The sequence below is a fragment of the Melanaphis sacchari genome, unplaced genomic scaffold (assembly GCF_002803265.2).
Source record: "Melanaphis sacchari strain LSU unplaced genomic scaffold, SCAv2.0 Contig4_pilon_pilon, whole genome shotgun sequence".
In the NCBI taxonomy this organism is placed as follows: Eukaryota; Metazoa; Arthropoda; class Insecta; order Hemiptera; family Aphididae; genus Melanaphis; species Melanaphis sacchari.
The window spans coordinates 1,950,927-1,975,520 of NW_020271335.1; the positions used below are offsets into that span (position 1 = coordinate 1,950,927).

Here is a 24,594-nt window from a genome sequence, read left to right on the forward strand (position 1 = left end):
GGGTTATGTACAACAAAAGTTGGCGGATAATCGAGGTTTTACTGTATTGTTTTTTTTTTTTTTTGTAGAATTATACACTTAATATTATGAAAAACTAACTTTGTTACAGCAATTATTATATTATTAAATATTTTACAAATAATAAACCATTTCAAATACACCACACTTCATTATTTTAAATACACTTTTTTCACATACTTTTTTATACTTTCTCATGTATTCTCAAATGAGAAACGTTAGTATAGTATACTATGTAAAAGTATTTAAGGAGTAATTATTGATGATAAAAACATTTTTTATTTTAAATATGAGAACCCCTCTTTTTAATTTTCACTTAAATTAGATAACAACTCTTTTTTTTTAGAATACTGTTATAAATTTAAAACTAAATTCGAATGAGTGGTTTCTGATTTGACCAACTTTATGTACTAATAGAGATATAGTTTATAATAATAATACGTTTGGAAAATAGAAGATGTTACCATGATTTGCAAATTATACTAATTAAATAATATTATTATTTTAATTTTTTTATGATTTGTAAAAATGGCAGTATTAACATCAGATTAAATGTTTCATATATTCTACTACTATTATTAAGAATTATCGTCATAATTAAAGCATAAAATATAATAGTAACTACGTAACTACTCGTTTGCATTTTTATTTAATACGTTTTTAGATATTTAAAATAAGTTCTTTGTTTAATAAAACAAAACTGGGGAGTGGAGAGAGAGTAGATCTCCGCAGTTCTCTTTTAAAGTATTTTTCTATTTAAGTAGGGATTAGAGCCAATTTTATATTCAAGACTATCCTGTATAAAGTTAAAAATTGAAGCATTTTATCGACTAATTATTGTGTACAAACACTTAAATAAAAATACACGTATTGTAAAATTAATTCATTCGTTACTCCGCTCAAAATCTAAAACGAATAATTAATTGTATGCATTAAACGAATTTTGTATGATAATAAAAAATATATACCTATAACTAGTTTCAAATTAGTACATAGAAAGTTTTGTTCTAGTATGTAAATGTATGTTTATTTTTTAAGGAGATTATTTTACATTAAATTTAATAAATTGATTATATTTAAATGCATCAATGTCTAAAACAATTTTTTGATTAATAATTGAAAGTAAAAATAGCAGTCATTGATTCAAAAATAAAAGATTTGTATACCACAGGTTACTCCATCAATGATGATAAGTGATAACTATAAAAGTACATTTATTTCAAATATGGCCATTTTTAAGTATTCTTTAAAATTACAATAATCAAAAATTTAACATATGTATTATGTATGTATTGCATTTCCAAGTGTTCTTGGTAAATAAGTAGATAAAGTCTTTAAGAAACACTACCTTTATATAACAAATTGTGTAATTATCCATTATATAGATAGGTAGGTAAAATAAAATTAGAACGTCAATTATCTTTAAGAAACTTAAAAAAAAAAAATGTAATTTAAATTAATCATATTACGTACTTTTAGTACTATGCATCAATGTTTATTTTATCATACTATAATAATTATACATTAAACAAATATTTATTTTTAATTATATAAAAAATTTAAATTCACTGGGAATTTTTAACATCGTCTGATTATTTGCACAAATTGATATCCACATCAGGTCAAAAATTTGATAATCAACGATAATCGACGATCCATTCTATTAATGTTCGATCGTGATTCTATTATGTCACAACAAGTATGTACTGCGCATCTGCGCAGTTCTACTATCAGTTATAACATTGGAAATTATTAAAAACAAATACCTGCTACTACCTATACAAGTTATAGTATTCTATTAGTACTGTATTACACATACCTGTAATACTACAACGGGTATACAGGACTCAGTTTCGATAGTAATAATATAATAAATATTATATAGTATATACTAGCATATTATCATACAACTCGTTATTTAAGTTTGTGGAATATTTTTTTGTTTTTACAGAAATTACGTATAAAAATTTTATTAAAAATGGGAAACAATATATTTTTTAAAGATATGTTATTAAGTATTACATTAATCGTCTTATGCATTTTAAACTCATCATCACAACAAAAAATAAGAAATCTTGGTTTGAACGAAGGTACGTCAATATTTATTTTTACACATCGATAAATTAGCATTTGTGTATAAGTACAAGCATAACAAATCAGACAAAAAAAGTTTAGTATAACTATAGTAATCGTATATTATTTGAAAATCGTAAATATTTTAAATAAAATTAAATCAGTAACATTACGAATTTTTTGATATTACACATATTATATCAAAGAATATGCAATCTACTAAACACATTTTAAATCTTAATATTAGATGTATAAACTAAATTAATTGAAAAAACTTTTATTTTTATTTTTATTTAATGTATTGAAAGTTAAAAAAACACTTTTTTACTATGTTTCGTATAATGGATAATACAAAATAATCTATAGTGTATTAAAATATTTTGGAACTTTAATAAAATTGATAAAATGGCCAATATTCAAATTTAAAAAAATGTACATGCTAATGACTAAAGTACCTAAGTGTTAATTTTAAAATTTTAAACGAAACGATATTAGTAGTTTTCAAAATAATTGAGAAATATAAAAAAAATGGTAACTTTTATCCAAAAACTGTTTTCAAAAAAATCAATTTTGCCAAAAACTATTGACTCAAAACTTTTACAAAATACATATATTAGCGTTTTCAAAACTAAAAATAATATTTTGAAATATTTTAACTCTTTTTGTGCTATTTATAATTATATTTATTAAAGATGTTCCATTTTTATTTTAGTTGTATTTTTTTAATAAAAAATGTGATAAATATTTTTGTTCGAAAATAATTATGTATAAAATTTCTAGTGAGTTTTTCTTACATTGGTTAAAAAGTAGAAACTATCAAAAACGCATTGCCACATTTATTTTGTGTATTTAAAAACGAAATGACTAATTACTAATATAATGAGCAAGACGTCAGACATTTATAATAAAACATATTAAAAATTGTATTAACTATAAATATGTTAAGTCGCCATTAGGCAGTAATTAGGTGTTACAAAAAAAACCAGTTTTATAAAAAAAATTACTATCTTAATAATCTAAAATATATTTTATAATATACAAATATTTCCTATCGATAGTGATACTTATAAATTAAAATAATAGTGCAATGAGAAGATAAAGTATAATTTTCGGTTTTATTTTTTATCTACCGGTGAATAGTAACGTAACGTGAAGCGCAACAGATATTCAAAGAGACTTTAAAGATCAACAGACTAATATTACGTTATTAATAATTAAGTATAATAACAAAAAAAATCATAGAAATTTGTAAAATAAAATAAGAAAACTGCACGTATCTCTATTTTTATTATACCTACAACGGCTAAAACATTGAATTGTTTGTCTCGTACAAATATACTATGTATACAATGGGACACAAAAAAGGTAAGACTTAAGTGGTTAAAGGAAGAAATACATAAACATTTTTATTTATTAAAATAATAATAATTTATGAATATATTATATTTTTGTCATGATCTTGGATGACAGATGTCATTCTATCTCTATCAAAAATATTTTTAATTAAAAAATGAATTGAAAAACATTTAATTTAAGGCTGTTAGAAAAAATAGAAAATCATTGATTTATATGTACTTAATTTTTTTATCTTAAATGTTTATTTAATTTAGGTGATATATGTCGTACAGCTCAAATATCAAATGAAAATTATGTGTGTACTCGTGCAAGAGACTGTGAAGCTTTTAAAGAAAGTATTGTAACTCGTAATTATCTTGATATATGTGGGTTTATTGGTATAGAGCCGATAGTTTGCTGTCCGATGATAGCTAATAAACAGTTAACTGAAATACCAAAAACTAAAAATGGAAATTCAATATTTGCTGATGAAAGTATGAACACGTAGTACCTAATTTATATTATACATTTTTATGTTATTTATTTGTGAAAACTTAATACCAATTAGGAATTATTGCTTGAATTATTTTTTTTAATTTGATATTTGAACTAAGAATAATTATTTTGAGTATTTGCTGAAAAATGTATTTTTAGAATGCAATGAATATTTCCAATTAGTGTCAAATACGGTTGGAATTGCAGCTGTTGGTGGTACATTGGTCAAAGAAAAAGAATTTCCACACATGGTAATATTAAATTATACTTAAATATATATAATATAGGTATATATAAAGTTAATATTTAGATAGGTTTAAATAGTTTTATATTATTATTTATTATTGTGATTGGATAACAATAGGCGTTAATAGGATATGGTGACACCACAAAATATGGAGACGATTGGAGATGCGGAGGATCGTTGATTAGCGAAAGGTGGATATTGACTGCTGCACATTGTCAACAGTTTGGGTAATTTTTAGTTATAATACAAATTAGATATTTATTACTATTTAAGTAATTTGAAATTCATGTTCTGCGTTGTTTATCATCCATCACGTATAATAATTATATATATATATTAAGTTTTTCGAATATGGCTCGTTGGGCTCGACTCGGAGTTATAGACAGAGTCGTAAATGAAGACAGTGTAGTTCAGCCAAAAGACTATCGAATAGTGGAGCATGTTATACATCCCGATTATAAACCACCTTCACTATACAACGATATAGCTTTATTCCGTTTGGAAAGGGATGTACAGTTTTCTGATGCAGTGCGACCGATTTGTCTCAACTCGAATCCGTCTGTTATACCATTAAAACAGATAGCTACTGGTTGGGGAAGAATTGAAACAGGTTGGTATAAATGATTATCAAAAATAGTTAGTATAGCCACTGCTATACTTAACTAAAATAAACAATTGTTTTATTACTACCTTTTAGCTGGACCTGTTAGCGAAAATTTATTAAAAGTAGAATTGGATATTTACCCGATAAACCAGTGCAACGAAAGTTATTTTTCAAATAATAATCCAAAATTAAAATTTGGCATATTATCTGATAGCATGATATGTGCAGGTTCGTTTGATGGCGAAAAAGACAGTTGTTCGGTATGAAATATACATGTTGTAATGTATAAAACTAAATTATTAAATAATATCTAAATTATTATAGGGTGATTCGGGAGGTCCACTTCAATTAGAACATGAATACTACAGGAAAATGTATACTCAATACGGGATTACATCGTTTGGAAAATTTTGTGCTGACAAGGATACTCCTGGAATTTATACTAAAGTAGCTAATTACATTTCATGGATTGAAAAAATAGCATTTTCAAATAACTAAGGATGTTTAATAAAAATTAATCAAATAAAAGATTCGATATATATATATTTTTATTTTGTAATAATTATATCAAATAGCAAATATTGCCCTTTTCTCAATTATGGTGGATTTTATTGAATTTTTCAACATTTACTGCTTAATTGTCCATCACTCTTTCAGAAAAAGAAATAGTTAAATTTCCTTTTTTTAACTCTTGGTATTAACTTTTCCTTCACTTCTGCTCTTTCAGCCAACAACGTAATTTTCATCAAAGATATACTTAAGTTTATACAAAGATCAGGCTTAAAATGTTAGTAGTGTGAGCCTTACAATGTTTTTTCCCGTCTGATAAATGTTACAATGTAAAATATAATAGCTCTATGCCTCTATAGGTAAAGTTTCAATAAAGAAAAAAGTCTAACTTTTGGTATATATTATATTGATAATTTTAATATAATATTTTCAATCACCTGTTTGAATTTATTTAGAGCTTACATTTGTCTCTTTGACTATCCACCAGATATAATAAAGTTATTTATAGGCCATTTAATGTTTTAAATGAACGTATTAATGTACAATTATATATTATTGAATTTAAAATTAAAACACTTATTTAAGTGGCCCACTCATCATTTAATGTACAATTAAAAGGTACTCAATAGCATACCTTTTTTTAATATATCGTTTTTTTTATCTAAAAATCTGTTACATGAGAAAAAAAAAGACATGATTGAATAAAGAATTCTTTCTTTTGAAGAATATCACAAGACCGTGCCAGGGAAGAGGAGTTATGGTTCAGATCTCCCTGAAATTTTTTCTTGAAAGAAGATTAAATAATTTTAAATGCCTATTATATTTGAAACTTGTACATATGTACAATATATAACATATTTTACTCTAATCCCCCCCCCAAAAAAAAAAAAAAAAAAATAAAAAAATAAATAAATATTTTGCTGACTACGGCCTTAGTTAGATATATGTAAGTATATTATAAAATTATTTACCACATGTTTATTAAAACCATCATAAAAACAGATCATATTTTAAGTCTGTATGGGAATTTATAAAAATATCAATTATCATATTAATTGGATTTTTTTTTAATTAAACGTTTGAATAAGAAACGCCATTAATATATACAACAAATCTTGGATTTATCTAAAATACGCACTAAAACATCAATACTGGATCGTAATTCCCACTCCGCATGTATTTATAGGTATTGTCCAATAATATTGCAAAGATAATATTGATCGTTACGAATTCGATAGGTACTATTTAGTACCTAATACATTAGGAGTATATAGCAGTCTGCAGTAACTACTAGTCTTATAATAGTAATAAACCTTTTTTTTTTTTTAATATATTTTTGTGTATCATACGGAATGTCTCGTCATTTATATCACCGTAGTCTGTTGTCAGTGTTTAGAATTACTTTTAAATATTATATTTTTTAACAATGGAAAATAACCAATTATTTAAAGTTATAGTATGTAATGTCATATTAATTTTCTTTTATGTTTTCAACACATCATCACAACAAGTTGTAAAAAATCTTGGCTTGGACAAAGGTACGTCGATTTACTTTATGTATTGACTAATGTACATCAACATCATATTTTATGTATTAGTAGAAACATAACAAAATAATAGATTCATCATTATTGGTTATTGATTATTATTAGAGTTTTGATTATTATAAATATTATATTGAATTAAATCAACAATCAACCTAACAATTATTATTAACCTAATTTATTTTATGTAGTCGAATTAATCGATATGTTACATCTCATTTTTAGCTTTATTTACCTTTATTTACTTGAATGTTATACTTATAATTATGCATATTTTATCTTGAGTCTTATGGACTAATTTCCAGTGATTATTTAAATAATAATTGAAGAGTTAGGCTGAGCCCCATAATTGAATCTCGTATGTCTAAATGAGTTTAAGTAGAGCTTTGTAGATTAAAATTTTGTTGTTTAATTTAAGGTGTTTTGTAGTAAAAAGAGATAGTAGTCGAGAGTAGTCGGAATCTGTTGTTTGGGAGGTACGTTTATTGCTGATGTGAGCTGCTCAGGTTAGTCGACGGTTGAGATACGAGTATAATCCAAGGTAACGAACATAGTAACGAAGTAAAATATTGTTCAGGTATATAAGAGGGGATTAAATTATAAAATTAAAACGTAATTTAAAGTGTAAAAGACTATTTTCAAATATTTTATTTATTAGATTTCAAGCAATATTTTGTTATAGATATGTCGAAAATTTATGAAACTATGAAATTAAGTACTTATTAAATATAATAACTGGACACGAAAAACCCTAGACCTACTTACCTTAATTAATCTGTAGTATGTTTTACATCTAAGAAACATCTTACCAGTTTTATTTATGTAATTTTTTTACATTTTTACATGTATTTACATTATGTAGTTTTGAATAATTCTAAACCCTATTGGAAGTAGATAGTTAACTATTAAAATATTTTTATACGCCAATAAATAATGTGATTTTTGAGTACATAGTTAAACGCATAAATTTTCTTTAAATTTCTAATAAAAATAAACTAGCGAGGAATCTTGTATGACATAATAATTAGTTTTGCAAACTATTTAATATTTTGTTATTCACAAATTGACTATTTCAAATATTTATAAATATCACAGTGAAACCCGAATTATTATAATTATATAAGTATTATAGATTTATATTTTCACTCATACTTTTTTTTTTTTTTTAAGAATTATAAAATGTTGCTGATTAAACGTTTTCACATTATAATTTATTGAAATATTTAAATAATACGTGGTAGGTCATAATACGCATTTGGTATTTTTGTGCACAGTGTGTGTCGAAACAATAAATTATTGATATAAATGTATAAAAACTATATGTTTAATATATTCACCAAGAATTTTAATTAAAAGTAAAATAAAAAAACAAAGTTTTCTCAGTAAATTTGTCAGGTATTATTTATCTTGAACCGGTTTCTTTATAATTGCCTACCGATGACTTTGAATTTTAATGTATTCCACAATTGAGTGCACTAAGAAGTGAATTTTAAAATTTTATATTTTAAAGAGGGGTTTAGTGATTTTTTGTTCACATAATTATTTTTTTTTTTTTTTTGTTTTTATTATTTTTTTGTTGGTTAAAGAAAAAAATTATATGACCGAACATAGTTTTAGTCTTGTATTAAATATTTAATCAAAAAACCCCAAATAACTATGTTAAAATCTGTGCTTAATTTATCATAGGTAACACTATTTCAGTGTGATATTTTTATACATATTTTGAAATATTCTATGAGTGTAGCAAACGAAAATATTATAATACTCGGTAGGTAATATTGGAATATTTCTATTTTAAAATTAATATTTTATGGCTGCAAAATACAATATTATCTTAAGAAAACCGGTCATATTACTTTTGAATAACCAATTTTATTAAAATTCAAACTTTGATTATTGGGATAAATCTAAATAAAGTACCAGTGATTGTTTCACTCACTGAATAGGTATCGGCTAGATCCAATTTTCAACCAGAATTGACTATTAAAGTTGAAAATCCAAATATTTTTACTGCTTTTAAAAGGAATATTAGATAAAAATAAAACATAAGTTATTGAAAAACAAAACATTTATCTCTCTGCTTAAAATCTAAAACAGAAAATTATTGAATAATATGTTACTTTTATTTAGCTCAATTATATACGTATATTTTTTAGGTGAGATATGTCGAAAAGGCCAAAGACCAGAACAAGATTATGTGTGCACGGGTGCAAGTAATTGTAAAGCTTTACAAGAAAGTATTAGAACTCGAAATTATCTTGATATATGTAAGTTCGATGGTTTACAACCGATAGTTTGCTGTCCAATAACAACTGACGGACTGTTAGTTGAAATACCAGAAAATTCAATATCTGCCGATAAAAGTACGAATATTCAGTTTCAACACCAATTATTATTCTTCATACCTATAAATATTATATATTGCAGTAAATATCTGAAAATTAAAATCAGTTGAAAGTAGTTGATTACTGATTTTTTGTAGATATGTTATTTATAATATTTTATTTAAAAACAGTGATAAAATATATACCTACTAATAGGGCCTATTCATAGGTAAACATTTTAGTGTACAATATTTTTATTAAAATTATTAATTTTATAACTATAAATAATGACTTTTTTAATAAATTGAAAAAAATACAAAAATATGGCCAATTATTTTTTGATAACTTTAAAAACAACTCACTTTGGATAATGTTCGTTTGTTATTTATAATTTAATTGATTAAATAAAATAAAATCTGCAAGACTATAATCTTAACATTTATCCAAGTCACAACAGTGATAAATACTATGTTTATTTGCTTTAAATCAATTTTTTTTAAATAATTTATATGTATGATAAAAAAATGCGTCTCTGTTTTGGAAACTTGTAATTTTTTATAGAAGCATTCCATAATATTGTATAGAAAATAGATTTATTTTTAATTACCTAAAAAATTAATTTTAATAAAAAAAAGATTGTATTATTAGCATGTGATGGTATTACAATTTACGAGTAGAGTACATAATTTTGATTTAATGTATGCATCTCTAATTCAAAATATTATTATTATTATTTTTTTTTTTATTAAAACAAACTTTTTTGTACCTACTTAATTTAATAGTGGCAAAGAATAAATCTTTGAATATAATATATAGCATATACACTACAAATGTTACGGTCATAATGGAAAATCTGAGACTTTCTCAAAATCTTTCGTGAAATAAAAATAATTATATAAATATTTGTTATATTGTCCAGATATATTAATAGAATAAGCAATGTGAACTTGTTAAATAAAAATACATATACTTATGAAAATAAATTAAGTATGTTGTTGTGTTTTTAAACTATTGAAAAATATAAATAGTTTTAATTTTATATTTTAATTTACACTTTATTAATTATTATTGGTAATGCATAACAATAGGTAATAATGGTTGACTATTTTTGATTCACTATAAAACATCAAAAAATAATGAAAGGTTTAAACTCTGAATAAACTTGATACCTTCTAATTTTTACCAACTGCTTTGAATATAACGTATAGAACTCGTTAACTGCGATATTGACGTACGATTAAATATTATGATTTACTATGAAATCATTATTAATTAATATTTAATTTAAATTTTCTTCATTTTGCGCCGTTGAATAATCCATTTTCAATTTATTTATTAATCCAATTTTTAACACATTTAAATATCATAAAAAATTTTTACAATTGAATGATTTACAGAATGTAATGAATATTTCAAATTAATGAATACAGTACAATCTCCATTGAATGAAACTTCGTTAAATAATCGGTCAGAAAACGGCCCGTATTCAGCTGTGGGTGGTACACCAGCTAACATAAAACAGTTTCCCCACATGGTAATCTTAAAATCTTAAATCATAAATTTTATCAAAATCAAGATAATTATAAGTGTATAATATTATTTATTTATGTAATAATTGTAAAAGTATAGGCACTAATAGGATTTGGTGAAACCACAATAGATGGAGAGGATTGGAGATGTGGAGGCTCGCTGATTAGTGAAAGGTGGATATTGACTGCAGCGCATTGTCAACAAATGAATACTGGGTAAATAGTAAATACAATGATAAAATTAAATACTAGTTAAGTAAATTTAAATTAATATTGTGCGTTGTCTTTCATGTCTTTTATCATAGAAATATATTTCTTTTAATTTTAAGGAGTATGGCTCGTTGGGTTCGTCTCGGAGTTTCAGAAAGAGTATTTAATGAAAGCAATTTAGATCAACCTAAGGACTATCGAATAGTGCAGCATGTAATACATCCCGAATATAAACCACCTTCACTATACAACGATATAGCTTTATTCCGTTTGGAAAGGGATGTAAAATTTTCTGATGCAGTGCGACCGATTTGTCTCAACTCAGATCCGTCTTTAACGCCATTAAAACAGAAACTTACTGGTTGGGGACGAATTTCTACGGGTTAGTTTTGTATAATTATCAGTAATCTCTACAGTAGGTCAAACATAATCATTTTTTGTCTCTACAATTTTTCAGCTGGACCACTTAGTGATAATTTGTTAAAAGTAGATTTGGATATTTTTTCGACAAAACAGTGCAATGAAAGTTATTTTTCAAATAATAATCCAAAATTAAAATTTGGCATATTACCCGATAGCATGATATGTGCAGGTTCGTTTGATGGCGAAAAAGATAGTTGTTCGGTACGAAATATACATATTGTAATGTATGAAACTAAATCATTAAATAATATCTAAATTTTTATAGGGTGATTCGGGAGGTCCACTTCAATTAGAACATGACAACTACACTGGAATGTACACACAATTCGGAATTACATCTTTTGGGAAATTTTGTGGTGACAAGAATACACCTGGAATTTATACTAGAGTAGCTAAATTTATTTCATGGATCGAAAAAATAGCATTTTCAAATAATTGAGGACATTTGATAATAGTTGATTAAATTTGAAAGATGATTTTTATTTTTTTAATCTAAAAAATCTTTTATTATATTGCTGAATTGCTCAAATTCTTCATAATAGTAGCATTTTTCAGATAAATGTTTCTAAAATAGTTATTAATCGTCCGGATACCAAGTTAATTATTTTAACATCTTTTCAATATTAATGCATTTAGTAATAGGTTTGAATACTAGTATTTGATTGTATTTTTTTTTTAATCTATTTTAGAATATCAAAGTCCTAACTGATACTCTTTTTGACTATGAAAATAAATAGTTTTTGACAAATTTTTAGCATTTTTTGCATACAATATGTTTGAGCTCAGGATGGATCGTAGAGTATTTTTCATCTCGGAATTTAACCCCTAAATGTTAGCTCACACATAAATTTAATCAAATAAAGAGTCAATGTATATTTTTTTATTGAGTGATGATCATTAACTTACTTTAGAGTTAGATTCCAACCTCCTTTTAAGTCTAGTTTTCAGCTTATATTTAAAAATTTGCATAAAAAGGATACAATCCTGCATTAGTAATGTTTAGACTTTACTTCCTAACTGTGTGAGACAGAAATAAAGATGATATTCAAAGTAGAATAATTGGAGCTTTTAAAACGAGATACGAAATAATGAACACTAAATTTTCTTGGACAAGGCGAGTATACTCAGCAATGAATAAATTAAAATAAGTATGAAAAACAATTATGTAAAGAAGAGAACAATTTATTGGGCATCTAATGAGAAACAATAAATGGATAACAAATAGCTGAAGAATAAGGGAAATGTCGAAAGAAGTTTGTAAAAAATATATGTTCATAAAATATAATTTGATTAATGTGTAACAAAAAATATTTATTTATAATAATATAATATGTAAAGATATTAAATATAATGAAATACACATATATCACATTATATTAAATATAAAATATAAAATCACATAAACAATTTTTTTTAAGTTCTCCAGTATAGGTTAGGTAAGGTTAGATCATTTTAACTTATTCGAATTAAGTGCAATCCCAACTATTTCGGATAACCAAATTTCTACTACAGAAAGTTTGTATGCAATAAGTCACTTTAATGATGTATAACTATAAAAGTCTAAGTACTTGGGATATGAATGATATGATGCTTTTTTAAGTATTTTTAAAAATTTCAAAAAACAGAATTTGAATAAATATATCGTATGTTTCGAAAATAAAAAAGAGTAGAGTGTACTTGGTGATTAACGTTATTAAGAGATATTGCATATATATATATATATAATATAATAAATCGCGTATTTTATCCATCATGTAGATAAGTTGGAAGACTCAAATACTTATTAATGCTCTAATATAATTTCAGCATCGTAAAATATAAAAAATATGTACTTACTGCGCAGCACTACATTTACCATTGACCACTCGGCACTCACCACCACTATTTGTTGAACTATACAACTAAGGCTATAACATTAAGAATATATTAGTATTGTAATACTCGTATACGTACTAATACAGCAGGATTACAGAACACACTTTATGTGTTCAGTGCTGAACACTGAATAGTAAAATGTAAATAATATTATATACCAGCATAACATAATCATACAACTCGTCGTTTATATCACCGGAATTTTTTTTTAAAGGTTATGTATGAATATTTTTTTGAAAATGGAAAATAATAATTTTTTTAAAGATATATTATTAAGTATTATATTAATCGTCTTATGCATTTTAAACTCATCATTACAACAAGAAATAAGAAATCTTGGTTTAAACGAAGGTACGTCAATATTTATTTTTACACATTGATAAATTTACATTTGTGTATAAGTACAAGCATAACAAATCAGACAAACAAAGATTTAGTATAACTATAGTAATCGTATATTATTTGAAAATCGTAAATATTTTAAATAAAATTAAATCCGTAACATTACGAATTTTTTGATATTATACATAATATATCAAACAATATGCAATCTACTAAACACATTTTAAATCTTAATACTAGATGCATAAACTAAATTAATTGAAAAAAATGTTATGTTCATTTTTATTTAATGCATTGAAAGTTAAAAAAACACTTTTTTACTATGTTTCGTATACTGGATAATACAAAATAGTCAATAATGTTTTAAAATATTTTGAAACTTTAATAAAATTGATAAAATGGCCAATATTCAAATTTAAAAAAATGTACATGCTAATAACTAAAGTACCAAAGTGTTAATTTTAAGATTTTAAATGAAACGATATTAGTAGTTTTCAAAATAATTGAGAAATATAAAAAATGGTAACTGTTATCCAAAAACTGTTTTCAAAAAAATCAATTTTGTTTTTCGGCGTAATTCAAAAATGATTCACACAAAACGTTTACAAAATACTTTTATTAGCGTTTTATAAACATGAAGAATAATATTTTAACTCTTTTTGTGCTATATTATAATTATCATGGCTAAATACTCAGAGGTATGTCAGCAATAATACTAAAATCCGTTCTAAAAGCGCATTTATGGAATAGGTAATAAACAAATCTTAATTTATTATATGGTAATATGACGTCAGCCGGCAAGGATTTTTATTGGCCAAATCTTGAAACTAGTTACAACTGTGATAAAAGTTCCTGCTGACTGACGTCATGACATGCGTATCACAGAGTTGCTGACATACCTAAGTATTTAGCCATGATATTTATTAAAGATGTTCCATTTTTTTTTTTAGTTGTATTTTTTGATAAAAATTTTTATTTGAAAATAGGAATAAAAACTTTAAAATTATATACAAGATTTTTAGTGATTATTCTTACATAGGATAAAAATATCAAAAGCGCATAGCTGCAATTATTTAATATTTTAATGTCATTATAAATGAAATTACTAATTTCTAATATAAATGAGCAAAATTGTATTAACTATAAATATGTAAAGTCACTATTATGTAGACAAAATACCGGTTTTATATATAAAAAAAAATAATATATGCACAGTACAAATATTTTTTATCCATAGTTATACAGTATACTTATAAATTATAATATTAGTGTAGTGAGAAGATGAAGTATAATTTACAATTTTTTTATTATCTACTGGTTACAATAGTAACACAACATGCTGTGGGGGGAGGTTCACAACGGATATTTTGGTAACCATTTTGTTAACAATTGGCAGCAAATATGCTATAATAGACTAAAACAGTTATTAGTTTATTACCAACCTATTTTTAATTTATAAAGTACGTTGAATTTATGTTTGCCATTAAACATCACAAACCTAAACCCATAATAGGTATTACTATTTGTTATAACATTATAAAGTATTTTACTATTACCATATGAAAATGTATTCGTATTGAATAAATAATATTGAATACCTAGCTATTCATAAAACAACAAGTTCATTATTTCACTGTATTTATTTATTTAAATTCTGGTTCACTGATTTTTTTTTTTTTTTTGTTAAGTATATATATCTATAAAAATAATGTTTACTATATATTATACATTGATGCACAATGAGGATAGGTAAGACATAAGTGGTTAATGGAAATAAATAAATATAGGTATTTATTTATTTAGTATGTTAAATAGACACTCACGAAATCATGTTGAATTAAAAAATTAATCGAAAAAAATTAAATTAATTATTTTTTTTTTTTAAATTATTTATTTATACTTTATTTTTTTAGCTCAAATGTTTATTTAATTTAGGTGATATATGTCGTACAGCCCGAAGATCAAATGAAAATTATGTGTGTACTTATGCAAGAGACTGTAAAGCTTTTAAAGAAAGTATTACAACTTATAAATATCTTGATATATGTAAGTTTATTGGTATAGAACCGATAGTTTGCTGTCCAATGATGGCTAATAAACAGTTGACTAAAATGCCAGAAACTAAAAATGGAAACACAACACCTGCTGATGAAAGTATGAACTTACATTATATAATATTTATTATCTATTTAATGTTATTTATTAGTAAAAACTTAAATACAAGAAATCTCAAGAAATTTTAATGGCACGTGAAAAATTAAAATTATGAAAAATTATGCTATTTATAAAATGTTAGTTATAAGAAATTCAAAGAAACAAATTATGTTTAAAAATTATTATATACCTTTGTAAAATGTATTTTATTACTATATTTATTGTGTAACTTTATTTTTATTTGTAGAAAATATAATTTACTTTGGGTATGTGAAAAATTTTCAAAACCTTGATTTAAAAAATTTGACACTTGACCCAAAAAAGGTTCGCCACCTCTGTTATATAGGAATGATTTTTTTTAGTGTTTAAGTTTAAAATTTGGAAATTGTTTTATAAAATTTAAAATTGTATATAAGTAATTAGCAATTTTTCTAAAAATTATACAACCACAATTTTTTTTAAACAAATTTTGACGAAATTTGATGTATAAAAGAAGAATAATGATTTTAGCTTTAATTGATTTTGGTTATTTACTAAAACTTATAATTTTTAAAGTAAATTTCATCAACTAAATAACTTGCAGAATGTTCTCAGTACTCCAAATTAGTGAAATATAAGTTTGCACCTGCGGCTTTTGGCGGTACACCGGCTAAATATAAAGAGTTTCCACATATGGTAAGATTGAATCATAAATTTTATCAAAATCAAGATAGTTATAAATGTATAATATTATTTATTTATGTAATAATTGTATAAGTATAGGCACTTATAGGATTTGGTGAAACCACAGAAAATGGTGAAGATTGGAAATGCGGAGGCTCACTGATTAGCGAAACGTGGATATTGACTGCAGCGCACTGTGAACAAAGTTCTGGGTAAATAGTATAGTAAAAATTAAATACTAATTCATGAATTAGGTAACTTGAAATAAATATTGATAATAGTAGTGCTGTCTGTTAATTATCATAGAGATAAATTTTTTTAATTTTTAGAATTTTGGCTCGTTGGGCTCGACTTGGAGTTATAGACAGAGTCGTTAATAAAGACAATAAAGTTCAGCCCAAGGATTATAGAATAGTGCAACATATAATACATCCCGAATATAAGCCACCTTCATTATACAACGATATAGCTTTATTTCGTTTGGAAAAGGACGTAGAATTTTCTGATGCAGTGCGACCGATTTGTCTCAACTCAGATCCGTCTATTACACCATTAAAACAGATAGCTACTGGTTGGGGAAGAATTGAAACGGGTAAGTTTACATGATTAATAGAAAAAAAAACTAGTGGTTATCTCTAAAGTAGGTCAAATATAATCATTTATTGTTACTACAATGTTTCAGCCGGGCCACTTAGTGATAATTTGTTAAAAGTGGATTTGGATATTTACCCGATAAACCAGTGCAATGAAAGTTATTTTTCAGATAATAATCCAAAATTAAAATTTGGAATTTTACCTGACAGCATGATATGTGCAGGTTCATTTGATGGTGAAAAAGACAGTTGTTCGGTACGAATTATGAAAGTTGTGATGAATTGTATAAAGCTAAATAATTAAATAATATCAAAATGATTATAGGGTGATTCAGGAGGTCCACTTCAATTAGATCATATCAACTATTTCAAAATGTATGTACAGTATGGAATTACGTCGTTCGGGAAATTTTGTGGTGATAAAGATACACCTGGAATTTATACTAGAGTAGCTAAATACATTTCATGGATCGAAAAAATAGCATTTTCAGATAATTGAGGATATTTAATAAAATTTAATCAAATAAAAGAGTTGATGTATAATTTTTTTATTTCGTAATAATCATATCCTATACCGCTAACTTTATCTTATCTCTTTAAAATAGAATTTTTTCACAGGCCACAGCCGTAAATACAACTTTTGGATATTAATAATAACAATTTTAAAAATCTACTAATATTTCTATTTTCAATAATTTATGTTAACCTCGGTAGTTAAATTAGTAGTAAATTTAAAACTTGCTCCCTTGACCATCTATTAGATCTAATAAAAGTTATTTCTATACTACTTAAAGTTCTACGTGATTTTTTTTTATACACTATATGAATTGGTGTATGCACTACACTAATCTAGAATTAAGTTTTAAAACGATTTCAAAATCAATCATTTAGTTATTCGGGTCAATTATATGTCAAACATGTTGAAAGTTGGATGGTTAGAGAACCCTTATTTTCAGGAAGTTCAACTTTAAAGAACTAAGGTTGTTTCTAACTAATATAAATATAAACATTTTTTTATGTATAGTTCATATAATCATCGTGATATCAAGAATATTTATTGTTGGAATAAATTTTCGACTATTTACATTGAAGAATTTTACCGGCGCGAAAGTTATTTTCTGAGGGTTTGTCATAAAAGTAGTATATTTAAACTGTCTATCACGCCAAGTTATGATTATTAAATTGAAATGTAAAAATTGCCCTAAACTGTTCCAATGGTAGTCAGCAGATACAATATATTGCATAGTGGAAAATAACTATACGAGTATCTAAATCTTTAAAACAGCCAGTTGTAATATACGTACTAATATAGATAAATACCAAGAATTTGAAATGTATATGATTAATATGATTTTATAAACACGCCATTGACACAGTTTATAAGTTGGAAGTTATGTTTATGTTTTATATTACTGTGGGCTGTAGTTAAATATAAATGTGCAAAAGTATAATAAATAATCAAAGCTGATCAAAATTAGCATTCAATTTGTCAAAATACAGTTTCAATATATGTCGACGTATTAGTTGTGTTTTTTAATGATTTTTCAACTTTGAATCCATAATTTATTATTGTTTTATATACTATAAATTTTTGATTTAATACTATTCTTTTTTTTCCAATTATTATTAAATCTTACAAAATAAACATTTTGTATGCTTGGTATTCAAGATGTATCTATATTTTTGTTAGTGTAAAATACATTTTATATTTTAAAATATTTGTTTTAATTTTAAAAACGATTTATACAGTTTTGTAAATTATTTTATTGTCTATTTATTTTTTTAAAGGATAACAATAAGGAATAAGTAAACTAGGGACAACGATAGTCTTCGAATAATCTTAGTCTGTAGTAATTAATGAATATAAATGTAGCAAACAGTCACATAGTCATGGGGATGGGGTTATACGAGTACATTATTAGTGATCGATTTCAACATTTAAAGCGAGTTCATAAAGTACAAGTCATGAAATTTGCTTTTATAATTTTGAAAAAACGTGGTATTTTGTATTTATTATATTATAGTATTGGTTTTTCTAAAAATGTATGTATCAAATTTCACTTTTACTAGTTAAATTTTTTTTGTGCAATTATTTTCTGGGAAAGTATAAGAATTTAATACAAAAGAATTTCTCCTATTTGTTTTTATAATAATTTTATTTTAGTCATAACTTGTAATCTAACGGAAAAATTGTATTTCGATGAAAATAATTCAAAAAAATAATATGCAAAATAAAAATAAAAAATAGATTTTGTTCTTTAATGGTGAGGTACTAATATGAAAATAGTGGTTTAAAAAACACAGCTGGTGTAAAACAAATAATAATAATACGTAATACATTATTACAATCAATTTATCTATCATACTTTTTACTACTAATACATCAAAACAAATAACAGATTCAAAAAAATGTATAGAGCTATATCTATAATTTGACACAATTTTGAATTTCCACATCGCGCATTTATATAGTGACTCTCGTGGCATATGATTAGGGCAAGCGATGTAAACGCAAACCTAATCTATCCGCAGGTCTGCTTAAAAGGAAAAAAAATTAATTTATGTCAATTGGTAATATGCCATATAGCAGTATAAGTTTTTAATTATAGTACCTATTATCATACCTCATTATTTTTATTATATTATATTAAAAATTACGAAAAAAAGTTTATTTTGTTATTATTAGATATGCAATATATTTACAGAAGCGCCTGGGATGTCGAATATTTCGATTACCCAGTTCGAAATATTAAACGTAGACATATCTTAGTGCGGTTAGATACAGTGACGACGATTTTACGTTGCAGTTGGAATCTTTTCATTGAACAATCATAGAATAAACTTAAAAAACAAATTTTCTGATACCAAACATTCAATAATTGAGGGGTTTTTTTTTGATGCTTACAAAGTTTCAAATAATCAAATACCCCTAAATATCACATTGTCACTGGTTTTTAATGTACATATACCGTTTCGAATGCTAATCACCATTTAAGAACTACAACACTGAATAGTACTACATACTACATAAGACGTAGGTGTTATATAATGTAAAATATTTTTAGATATTATAGAGTAAATATACTAATATATTATTATTATTTACTATGTTATATAATGTTATGAATTCAGCTACGTATTATTAATTTAACCCAAAGCAGAAATAATTTTCTATACCTACATACTTAAATTTTCATACCGTAAATTTATACAATAAATAAAACATTATATTTTTTGATAAAAACCCACAAAAATAATGAATATTTAATGATAAATTTTTTTTCAAACCTGTTTTTTACTCACACCTCTATTTTAGTTTAAATAATCATAATTTATTTTAAATTGCGTATTATTTTCAAAATTATGATAAAAATATATAAAACATTGAGCTAGGTCCAGTTAGAAAACAAAATATCAATGATATATAAGGTATAACTGAATTATTGTGCATAATAGTATATGGGCTATGCATTAGTATATAAAATGAAAGTAGAAAAGTGTTTCGCGTTTTTTTTTCCATATTATTTTTTGTTATAAAAATGTCAATATTTCATAAATATTTAGCCGACATTTTGCAAAAAACCAGATTAAAATTACTAACATAATGTTATTCAAATTTATCAAGAATTTGTAATGCTAAATGCAATAAAATACTATAAATAATTATTACTAACTTTATCAGTTATATTTAGATATTACTAGTAAACAGAAACTATTTATTGTTTTAAATTCAAGACTAAATGCCATTGTGATACACAGATTTTAAAATGTTATTAAGGTATTATTTTTTAGTTATAGGAAATTAAGATCTGAAATCTAAATTAACTATAAATACGGCAATTAAACTTCATCAACAATTACAGATATTTGTCATAGCTAGAATAGATCACTTAATCGCTTATTATTCATTAGTTTATTACTATTTACCAATTTTACCATGCCTACGTAATATTATGATGGAATAAATTTTAAAAAATGTAAGCATATTTAGTTACTAAACTACAAACGAATATCATAATAATTATAAAGGTAATCCAAAATCGATATATTATTTGAAACCATCTAATTATTAGTGTTTATAAGTTTTCATTTTTTATGAACTTATTAATAAACTGTTAATTTTCATTTAATTGTACTTATAATTCGTATCACGTTATATTACACATCAACTATTATTTATTGACCAAAGCAATAGGTATATTTTTTACCTCAAAAATAACCTGTTTGATTCCAGTTAAGTACCTTATATTAAATTTAATTTTTAACCTTGGTACTATACATATATATTATTAACGTAAACATAATATACAATATACATAAATATAAATATCCTTTTCATCATTAGGAATGTGGTGGGATAAACAAGCAAAACTGCTTAATCGTATTATCATAGTCTCATCAGTTCGTTATAATAGCAATACAAAATATGTATCTTAAAATTAAATATTGCTCATATTTTAAAAATTTATTAGCTTTAATAGTATGTCTATTCATTTCTGGACAGAAAGCAAATATACTTAATTTGTATGAAGGTGAGTTTAAAATATTGATAAGTTATTATAAGTTTTAATAGTACCTATATTGAAATAAACATTTGTATTAAATGATTTGTATTTAAATTAATAATGAACTATAGAATTAGAAAATTCATAGTTGGATATTGGAAGGGGAATTAGCTTCAAATGTCCACTTATATTAGAAATATAAATTGATAATAATATTGTTAAGGCAGTACTATTTTAGTACTGTTATTATGGTATATTAGTATGTACTTGTTAAATAATTTAAAACAATGATTAATAAACACTTAATAATTGTAATCGTCTATTAATATTTAAAGTTTATTTTTCATTTTAATTATACAATTTAATCCTATAGTAATTACTTTTATATAAATTTAAGTTTTTAATGCAATTATGGAAATCTAAATAACAGAAATTCGATTTTTCGAAAATTGTATTTAATATAAACTTACGTGTCATAGACATATTATATTATACATACATAAAAAATACATTTTTAATGTAAGCATGCTTATACTTTTATATTCTATAGGTGATACGTGTAAAATAGGCAAGGAGAATTCTATAAATTATGTCTGCAGAAAACCAGAAAATTGTTCATCGTTAGAACAGGACATCCGACAACAGAATTTCCCGCAGATATGTTCATTTATAAAAAACAAACCAGTAGTCTGTTGTTCACCCACAATAACAGTCAATTTAACAAGTTATAAGCCGGTTTTAAGCACCACCAATGCTTCATCATCATACTCTGCCACTGAAAGTATGTAACACAAAAAGTTCGTATTAAGACAGCTTTTAATAAATTATGATTTATTCTCATAACTGTCGTGCAGTGTGTCGCCAGTACTCGGAACTGGTGTACGAAAACGCTGGAACATCTCCGTCTAATACAGGGTCACCGTCAAAAACTCTAAACTGTTACAACGTGTTGACATTGATCGTTGGGGGCTCCAAAGCTAAGCCGAAAGAATTTCCGCATATGGTATGATAATTATATTGTGCAGCAAATATCTAAAATAAAAAAATAAAAAATGGAACGAAAATTAACCAATTGAAACATTTCCTCCTGCAGGTACTATTAGGTTATGGTTCCAACAAGGAAAAGTCATGGGGTTGCGGAGGTTCGTTGATAAGCAACAAGTGGGTCTTGAGCGCGGCACACTGTAACAAAAATTCTGGGTGAGTAGGTACCATGTACAATATTTATGTGTAAAATATTTTAAATAAAAGTATTTGTCAAAATGTCTCTTTGCAAAGACGTATGGTGAGCTGGGCTCGTCTGGGCGATTTAAACATCTATTCGGATCCAGACGACGCCAGCCCGGTGGACTATAAAATCGTGGAGCGCGTGATGCACCCCAATTATAACCCGACTTACGTATACAATGACATAGCGCTGTTTCGTTTGGAGGAGGAAGTTACATTTTCAGCGTTCGTACGACCTGTGTGCTTAAATACAGTTCAAAAGTTTCGCTTCAAGACGGCCACGGCTATCGGATGGGGTAGAACCGTGGCCAGTAAGTATAAATTTATTTTATATACTATTTGTAATTCTATCAGTTAAGCAAATTGAGATTTCAGATTTTATGATGCATTTCGAAAGTATATTACGGTCACCATAAAAAAGATCTATGCGCTTTCATCAGAATTATAAATATAGTCATAGCTCTGTAGCAGACTAGTTATAACTTATAACAGTTCTAGTATAATGTCTACAATTAATATATACCTGCCACTAATGAACAAATTTCCTAAAATAGACATTCAATTCATAAATAGATGTTTATTTTAAAACCGGTATGTTCAATCAATATTTAACAAAGCAACCCCTAGATTTTGACACTCACTTCAATGTGGTGGCATGACCTAAGTGTCATAATAGTCTCTGCTGCAGAGCCAGATTAGACGAACATTTTTCTGGGCTCCCAAACTGTTAGCTATAATTATGGTATAATAACATCGAACTTTCAATCGGTATGTGATCTGTGCAGATGGTCCGATTAGTCCTGACTTGTTAAAAGTTGATCTGTCTCCGATATCAATTGATCATTGTAAGTATAGTTATCCTCAGAGTACCAACCCAAGAATAAATCTCGGAATTATTGAAGACAGCATGATATGCGCGGGCGACATTAGAGATGAAAAAGACACGTGTACGGTGAGAAAACAATAATATCAGTTGACTATTGACATGGAGTCTTCCTTATAACTTATAATAATAGTTATAATAGTACAAATGTAACGTATAGATTTTATCGTAGGGTGATTCCGGCGGTCCACTGCAAGTAAAACACCCCAACTATACGTGTATGCAAACTCAAATTGGTATAACGTCGTTTGGGAAATATTGCGGTAGTAAGGAAACGCCTGGCGTCTATACCAGAGTGTCCTATTATGTTCCATGGATCGAAAAGATCGTTTGGCCAAAAAATTGAGTGGAACTAAATTCTTCAAAAAAATTAAACGATTTTTCAAATAAAAAGGCAGTAATGATGTTAGATACATTGCGATGTGTAAAGCGTGTTGTTGATCGAGTCCATCGTGGTATACTTAATTTAACATCGGCACTCAATAATCATGCCTTTGTATTCAAAATGATATGAATTTTTATACTTAGATTAAATTAAAAATATATTATTTATTTCAGTGTATTTACTATTTTTTTACGCTATAGAAGAATAAAGATTTACTATATATTTAAACCGGACCATTTTAAATTCTCAATTTATGAATAAGTTATGTTAAATTATAATATAAACGGAATTAAATAATATTATACGGTATATATACTGCATTATATGTGTAAAATATAATGTTTGTTAAATTTTCACTCTTTAATTTCCGTCGATTCTATGAGATTTTATCAATCTTGTGGATTTAGATGTGCTTACTCTAGTTAATTTTCTATTAAGAAACTCAGTATACGTATTGCCCAAACCTTAAATTGAAAATATGCTGGTCAATAAATTATCTCTACTTCCCGTGGTAGGAGTTAGGACTCGACAGTATTAATAATAATATTAATGTCAACTATGTACGGGGATGAAACGAACGAAACAAAAAACGAAGATCAACCATTTAAACTGACATGTTGGTATCAATAAAAGATACTAATTTTACCCAATTTAA

At 25.4% G+C, this 24,594-nt stretch overlaps 2 protein-coding genes across 2 annotated transcripts; both read left to right on the plus strand.

Annotated features, from left to right (window-relative positions):
• The first annotated feature begins 1,966 nt into the window (after window positions 1–1,966).
• Window positions 1,967–24,106, plus strand: LOC112599185. The gene is made up of 27 exons (XM_025345997.1): window positions 1,967–2,108; window positions 3,702–3,920; window positions 4,081–4,172; window positions 4,286–4,395; window positions 4,510–4,778; window positions 4,866–5,032; window positions 5,097–5,264; window positions 6,694–6,820; window positions 8,983–9,189; window positions 10,548–10,684; window positions 10,780–10,895; window positions 11,009–11,271; window positions 11,347–11,513; window positions 11,578–11,742; window positions 15,443–15,683; window positions 16,267–16,358; window positions 16,446–16,558; window positions 16,676–16,938; window positions 17,029–17,195; window positions 17,265–17,387; window positions 21,333–21,471; window positions 21,995–22,225; window positions 22,299–22,447; window positions 22,538–22,644; window positions 22,723–22,982; window positions 23,457–23,623; window positions 23,727–24,106. The coding sequence occupies exons 1-27, from the start codon at window positions 1,997–1,999 to the stop codon at window positions 23,898–23,900; spliced, it is 4,545 nt and encodes a 1,514-aa protein (XP_025201782.1). The 5' UTR covers window positions 1,967–1,996; the 3' UTR covers window positions 23,901–24,106.
• Window positions 13,166–17,482, plus strand: LOC112598775 (venom protease-like). The gene is made up of 8 exons (XM_025345379.1): window positions 13,166–13,327; window positions 13,402–13,538; window positions 15,465–15,683; window positions 16,267–16,358; window positions 16,446–16,558; window positions 16,676–16,938; window positions 17,029–17,195; window positions 17,265–17,482. Coding segments are annotated over exons 1-8 (1,167 nt in total). The 5' UTR covers window positions 13,166–13,325; the 3' UTR covers window positions 17,439–17,482.
• Window positions 24,107–24,594: the final 488 nt, after the last annotated feature.

Coding starts and splice junctions, on each gene's coding strand:
- LOC112599185 (XM_025345997.1), top strand. CDS start 1,997: ATGGGAAACAATATATTTTTTAAAGATATGTTATTAAGTATTACATTA. Junction 3,921..4,080: donor TTCAATATTTGCTGATGAAA/GTATGAACACGT, acceptor ATGTATTTTTAG/AATGCAATGAATATTTCCAA. Junction 5,033..5,096: donor GCGAAAAAGACAGTTGTTCG/GTATGAAATATA, acceptor AAATTATTATAG/GGTGATTCGGGAGGTCCACT.
- LOC112598775 (XM_025345379.1), top strand. Junction 16,559..16,675: donor CACTGTGAACAAAGTTCTGG/GTAAATAGTATA, acceptor TTTAATTTTTAG/AATTTTGGCTCGTTGGGCTC. Junction 16,939..17,028: donor TTGGGGAAGAATTGAAACGG/GTAAGTTTACAT, acceptor ACAATGTTTCAG/CCGGGCCACTTAGTGATAAT.